The following is a 7,339-nucleotide window of genomic DNA, read 5'->3' as shown; positions in this document are numbered from 1 at the left end:
AGAGAAAGGGTTTCATGACGTACGCGACAGGTATTTTGCGTTATTCATGTCACGACCAGTGAATTGTGTTCGTCATACACTGATCCCCTGCTACGCCAATCTTGGCATATTACTAGGGGTGTGCGAATATCAAATTTTTCGAATACGAATCGAATACGAATATCCACCTTCGAATATCGAATCGAATATCGAATATCAAAGGAAAAATGCCCCCACAGTAACAATATTTTATTTTACATGTAGCTATTTGAAAAAAAAAACATTAACAGCCTGACTGGCAACAAAACATACACTGCTATCTCCAGAACACAATGTCCAGGCTCGCACAATGCACATCACAACGCAAGCAAATATCACGGCACAATGAAAGTAATGACTAGATGCTATCATGAAGAAATATGAGTTGCTCCACATGATCAGGCAGCAGGCGCTCCCTTCTAACAGAGACAACCCCCCCCCCCTGCCACTGAAAAGGTACGCTCGCTTGGAACAGAAGTGGCTGGTATAGGGAGGTACATGGGGCAAAGCTTTGCCGGACTGGGGTATCTGAAAGTGCCTACAGTCCGCCACCAGTCACATGGGTCACTGTCTTTCTTCAGAAGTGGGAACGCATAGTGAACGAGTGGTAGTGCGGCACGTTGCGGCCGCACAATATTGAAAATGTACGGTTACATGATCGCCAACAGCGCTGCACGTTGGAGATGCACCAGCAATAAATCATACGTGTTGGGGCGCTCGTCGCAGGCAGATATCGTGCCTCCGTGTACTTACGATGTGTATCGCTCCTCTCGGCAACGTTTTTAGCTATACGAACGCAGCAGAAATGTGGAAGACGAGTTATTTTATGCACGATAATCGAATCGCATATTCGAATTTTTCGAATATTCGAAGTTATCGATTATTCGAAACTTTTCGAATACACGATTTTCGAATCGAATACGAATATTTCGAATGTAATATTCGACGAATATTCGAAACTTTCGAATATTCGCACACCCCTACATATTACAAGTTATGGAGACGACCAGGAGAGCGCCGAGACGTAGGCGGCTAGATAGATAGATAGATAGATAGATAGATAGATAGATAGATAGATAGATAGATACGTAGATAGAAACGGCCAAAGTGCCTGAGGTTCGCTAAGAAATGCTTCGCATTTAAAAACTGGGGAGGGGCGAAGCATGTAGGCAAGGGAGTTTCAGCTCCACTAACGTGGAACCTGGATAGGGGCGAAGCAGTGTGTGCCGGTGTTTCCCACAACAAAATCTTTACTCTTTACTGCTTTACTCGCCACTGGTCCACTAACGCACCATCTCTTAGCAGATATGTTTCAATAAGTGGTGTTTCAAATAGATGACTTTACCGTAGAGATGCACGCTCGTGTCTCTCGTTTTAGAACAGAATCTTCAGCGCCTTGTAAATTTCGTCGGGCATTCTGACACCGCTACTTAGCCACACATATTGTTTTAGGCAGTAACGACGAATCTTCAACTCATAATGCGCATAATATGACCCGGTGGCGAGTAGCGGGATTAGCCCCATTTTTTGTGGCGTATGCCTGTTTATGATGCCAAGGCGTTGGACTGGGCTAGTTGATACGTGGTCACAAAGGATAAAAACCAGCGGAAAACCAGCAAGGCAGGAGCAGCTACTGCCTCCGCCTTTTCGAGCGACAAAATAAATTTTGTGGTCATGCCATATGTGCGCAAGCCGTCGCACAATATCAAAAAGGTGGCCAGTAAACATCGCATGCGCCTGGTGCTCTCGGCCCCGCGAAAATTCAGCGGTCTATGCAGCCGCATCAACCGGCATGCACAGAGAAGGGCTACATGTGGCAGAAACCATGCTTCGAAGTTTGTGCCTTGCGCCACACGTGTGGTCTATCACATCCCTTTATCGTGCGGCAAAGCATACATCGGCCATATTGGCCGTTGTATTAACGATCGCCTCAGGGAACACAGGGCCTCCCTTCCCACGAGTGACGGTGCTTATATGCTGAGCCACTGCAGGCAGTGCGGGTGCACTCCTGCTTTTGAAAGCACTAGTGTTTTGGGCAGGCGCGAGACAAAGAGCGAAAGGGAAATTTTAGAGGCTTTTTACATGAAGAAACGGGGTAATGACTTTGTCAGTGACACGTCAGTGCATCTATCTGACAAAAAGATGATCTTTATGAACGCGATTATTGCTAGCTAAGTTTTTCGATTATTTCTCGTTTTAGGCGAAGCATGGTTGCTCGCGCAGCGCAAAGCGGTTGCCGGTGAGTGCAAATAAGCCTTTCAAGCGCAGTTTTCTGTTCAGCTGTAAGTGCCAGCCTGTCCCGTCGACTTCTTTTCGCCGTGTCCTGTGTTTTCCGCTGGTTTTATCCTTTCTGTTTATGACGAACCGTGACGAAGACATGACACGCCGACACGGCGAGACCCTAAGTGCTTCGCCCCTCAAAAATAAAAAGGGAAAGATAAGGGGGTGTAAAGCGAAGGCAGAGTCATCTGGCGAAGGTCAGACGCGGCATGCGGATTCTGAAATTCTGCGCACACTGCCTTACGAAGCTTCCATAGAGGTAGATGCCTGCTAGGTAGGACCTTTGAGCCGATCAAGCCTCGTGTGGCGGCACTGATTTTCCACAGACGCGCACAGCAGAGTCTGTGGCACTCATTACATGTCCTTATCAGCATAAGCCATCTACGGAGCCTTACATACGTTTATATACGTAAATCATCACTTTCGGCGATCTACAACACCGGCAAGCTAATGCTGATCAATCATGCTCTCACGCGCGTGTGCGGCATTCGTGTGTTTAAAAATGCGCATGTAGAGATTTTGTTGTGCAAGTGTAGCTTATACTGCAGGCGAGCAAATAAATGCGCGGGGAAATAAGAACTGGGGTTGAAGAGCGCTTTTACACGCACCGCTCATTTCTGAACCAAATCGCAGTCGCCGAGATCTTGTTGACTAAACAATTTTGCGACGGTACTTCTTTTTTTTTTCTTTATTCAGGTACATTCTCTTAAAATGAGTCTTACCTTGTTCCCGGCATTTTCACGGCTTCCTCGTTGCCTGAACAACGCACGAAGCATTGGAAAGTCATCGCTAAACGAAGACAAAAAAACGAGCAGCTAGCACCTGAGAGGCTGCGATAGGCAAGTGGTTCCGTTTTGGCGCCCAGCAAAAGATGGCGGATCGAGCTTACGAGCTTGCCCGCAGATGGTGCTGTACATTTTGAACATCCTCTATTGAGGGTAGAGCGTTAAAAACGCATACACTTAGTTTCGTATTTTGTGCAGCCAAACGAACTTCACATCTTTTAAACACCCTGCAGTGCTCTTTGCACGAGCCTTGCATGCATTATTGATAGTGGCACAATAACATTGCGACGGACGGGCGAGGTCGAAAGTGCGTTTCTATAACGTCCACTTATTTGGTGGTGGCGGTGGTGGTGAGGATGTTGCAGCAGGGGGAGGGGGGGGGGGTTAGCTTGGTCTACATAGCCAGCAACTGTTCTGCTTGAGCATCTCCTGAATTCTAGGGGTCTGTCAACACGTTTTAAGCACCCTATTGTCTCGCAGGAAAACAATCGCAATTCGTTCCAAAATCAAAATGTGTTCCAAAAGTAAGAGCTCCCAAAACTTATCAGAACAATTAAGATGTAATGCGCAATCACTTCAGGGCCATCCCCGAGAATCCACATCAAGCATGCGTCATATCCACTGACTTTCTTGGGAACAAAAAGCGATGCTGTTTTACCGCATCAGTATACCGACTCCGCGTATTTGGTCATTCAAGACTGGGCGATTCGCTTCACCGCTCCGTGCCTTCCGCGATCACATCGGCGACGTTGAACATTCAAACGCGATAGCGTTAAAGAGCTTGCTTCAAAGAAATTCCGGCGTCGGCGGCGGCGTCTTTGGTTGTGAGCGAAAAATTGCGTTGTCCGCGAGCGAAAATTCGAAGTAGATGTAATAAAGAAAGAAGAAAAAAAATCTTCGGTTCGAGTGGGACCGGGGATTCGAAACTGCGACATCATGCTCTCATTTGGCTCTGCCCGCAGTTTGACAGGGAAAGAGCAGCGATGGTCCGCAGCCTGCAAGGGTTCGTCATAGGCACCAGACATATGAAGATGTCGTTTTTCCCGAAGGGCCCGCCGCAACGAGGAGGAGCGTCTACTTAATTGTCATCGTTATAAGACGGGCATTTCGTGAACACCCAAGGTGCCATTCTGGATACTGCGGAATTCCGCTGCACTGTGGAACTCTGTAACGGTGGCATTTTCAAGCCAGTCAGAGAGAGTGTTCCTCTCCTCAGGTCCAATAAGAGCCAACGAGATGGTGAATTCGACAACAAGGGGGAATTCAACGGAGTTCAAAACAGCACCTCCTTGCTAAGTCTATTTCCCGTAGTGGAATCAACCACAGGGTGTCGCCTTGTGTGGCTGTCACCATCGCTCGCGTATCATTGCAGCATAGTGATAACACAGCCCGCTCCGCCCAGCTTTTGAAATAAGATGTGCTTTAGAGAGCAATTTAATAAAGAAGTCTCTCAGTAACAAAAAAGTTTCAGCCTATGAAAAAAACATCTGGAGGTAGTCGAAATTGTTCATCATAAGCCAGAAACAGCGCACACTTTACGAAGACAGAAGGAACTCAAGGCGCGGGCACATTGTCCTGCGGCCAACTGCGATTTCATATCTAAGAAATGTAAATGTGTCTGCTCTTTGTTAAGAATCGCAAACGTTTTAAAGAGGGCAGAGGACGTACCAGGAAGACATAGGCGACACGAGCGTGCTACCTCATGCAACTGAAATTTCAAGGAAGTACTTTACACCTTGGCAAGCCATCCACAAAAATGTTCAAGTTCACTGAAACGTAGATAGCACAAGGTGACCGAACGTGAGTTTAAAATGAATTTGAAAATAACTGAGAGTATAAACAACGCAATAACTGTAGCTCACGTAGGTAGGTCCCCGTATCGAAACGTCCTACAGCCCCGCTGATGTATTCCATTTTATGCAACAAGGCAAGAACCACGAAAAAGACAAAAAGGTCTCCTATTCTGCTGAATACACCTTTCTTCGCGTACGCTCGAGGCAACGCAACGCCCATCTGCGACTCACCAAGAATGAAAACGCACTGTGTTTCGTTTTCAGATATAACCATAAACGCCGAATCGCGTTTATGCGAAAAGGGCTGGGTCAGTTCAAACAAAATCTCTTGGCTTTGAGAAAAGTGACTGCAATATCATTGAGTTTGAATTCAGCATCTGGCGTTTCCTACAAAAAGTTCTGGAAGGCATATTAAAAGAACAGAAGCATCAACTTAAAAAATTTGTTACACTGAAACAAGAACTGCTCACAGTTTTGTATTACCTTGTCATATATCAATTTGTCTAGGTAAAATCAGCGACCTAATTAAAAAAATGCAGCTGTGGACTACAGTTGCTATATTTAAATGATTTTTCAATGCAAGCGTATTTACGGGAACAAAGAAACACGTAAATGTACTCTCGAGATTACTAAAAGCCAACGTTGAATAAACTTTATTTATCCAACGGTTGTTATTGTGCCCGGGGCTAGGCTGCTAGGGATCCACCATTCGAGGAACATCTCCCGAGGTCCTCGGCGACTAACAATATGCATTTTTAAACAAACTGCTTTTTTTTAACTGCGCATAACAGGCCAACGCAGTTGGTGCGTATAACACTGGCATTGCCAAGAAGCTTGATATATGCTAAGCTAGAATGGAGGCAACATTCGTCTTATGTAGGACGTCTTCTTTCGCACAAACTGCTTTGCTGCGAGATGACAGGGCCGGTCAGTCACACCTCGAAAATAGGTCTGTTTCATTGCATTATTACTTTCGCGTAATGCTTCACTCTGCGTGTGCTTTCAGACTCTGGTAAAGGCTACTCATGCGTCAGCTGCCCCGTCACGGTGGTCTAGTGGTTATGGCACTCGACTGCTGACCCGAAGGTCGCGGGATCGAATCCCGGCCGCGGCGGCTGCATTTTCGACGGAGGCGAAAATGTCTGAGGCCCGTGTACTCAGATTTAGGTGCACGTTAAAGAACCCCAGGTGGTCGAAATTTCCGGAGCCCTCCACTACGGCGTCTCTCATAATCGTATCGTGGTTTTGGGACGTTAAACCCCAGATATTATTATATACTCATGCGTCAGCTATTTCCTACGCACGAGGAACGATGCTAGGTTCAGTAGATTTTGCTGCACGTAAAGTTGTTAAGGCAAAAGCCTTAGACGTCTCATCAGAAGCGAAAATTGACCGGCGTCCTGCGTCGGCGGCGTCAAGACGAGTGATGCAAGCAATTGTCGTGACCTGATGACGTCATAATGACATCACATATAAGAAAAAAATGTGAGTCATCGTGACGTCACATTGATGTCATGTGACGTATCGCCACGGGATGGCGTCATCACATGATATCGTAGCTTGGTCAAAGGTGAGCCGATCACGGTGGTATAGTGCAATGAGGCAGTGGAAAACTACGTTAGGTGCACAAAGCCTTCGGAGGGGTGGCGGTCAGGATTAACACACCAAATGGGAAGAAAAAGATGGCTTTCGCCTTGCAGACGTGTTAGATGAGTGCAAAAGGGACCCTGTGGGGTTTTTATTAGGCAATCCGAGAACAGGTGTGCCGGCACAGTGTGTATCAACTGTTTTCTGGCGCTTATCTTGCTTCCTGTAAAAGAAAAAGCCATTACGACGGCCTGCACCTCTTTTCACAATCTTTCTCGTTCTCGAAGTTGTTGCAGTTTGCGGAGCAGCCACCCCAAGAATACTGCTGACACTCATGCACTGTAGTGTTGTAGAAGAAGCGCGGAATCAAGGCCTTGCGCGGGCCGACCTTCACGGGATCTTCACAGCCTGCGTTGAGAAAAGATAGTTAACTTGAAGAGCAACACCGAAAGTGAGCGCGAAAAAATATGTGGATGATTGCGGCTGTGTCAGGAATATTCCAAAAATATTTGGAGGACGCTTGAGCTTTGCCTTCAAGAGTAGAACGCGATAGCGTAATCGGGCCCCGCGCTCATCGCTTTCTCAATCTTCTCAGCCTGGTTTCGGTTCTTGGTGGATACCTCAACCGTCCCGCTACGAAAGGAACGTCTGTGCGCGTAAGATTGGCCGTTTCAAACTATCCTAGAATGCCTAGTGCAAGCACAGTTGCGAACTGCCCACTACATCATAATCCTTCCTTTTGCGAATCAGCGAAGGGCCCACTGCGCGTCCGTAAGGCAACACGCGAAGCCAGGCAGCTTTTGCTGATGATCATAAGTATGTATGTCTGAGCGCGTTGTTATGGGTGGACCTTTAAAACACTCGCTCGCTCGTTGC

At 46.9% G+C, this 7,339-nt stretch overlaps 1 protein-coding gene across 1 annotated transcript in view; it reads right to left on the bottom strand.

The window, feature by feature from the left end:
* Positions 1-6,606: 6,606 nt before the first annotated feature.
* Positions 6,607-7,339, bottom strand: part of LOC119388961 (kunitz-like toxin PcKuz1) — a 21,730-nt gene continuing 20,997 nt past the window's right edge. Inside the window, exon 3 of the mRNA XM_037656291.2 lies at positions 6,607-6,871. Within this exon, the coding sequence (XP_037512219.1) occupies positions 6,705-6,871 (167 nt within the window). The 3' untranslated portion in view covers positions 6,607-6,704. The remainder of the gene's footprint in view (positions 6,872-7,339) is intronic.

The sequence above is a fragment of the Rhipicephalus sanguineus genome, chromosome 4 (genome assembly GCF_013339695.2).
Source record: "Rhipicephalus sanguineus isolate Rsan-2018 chromosome 4, BIME_Rsan_1.4, whole genome shotgun sequence".
In the NCBI taxonomy this organism is placed as follows: domain Eukaryota; kingdom Metazoa; phylum Arthropoda; class Arachnida; order Ixodida; family Ixodidae; genus Rhipicephalus; species Rhipicephalus sanguineus.
Note: the sequence above shows the minus strand (reverse complement) of the source record. Positions and strands in the feature narration are given on the sequence as shown.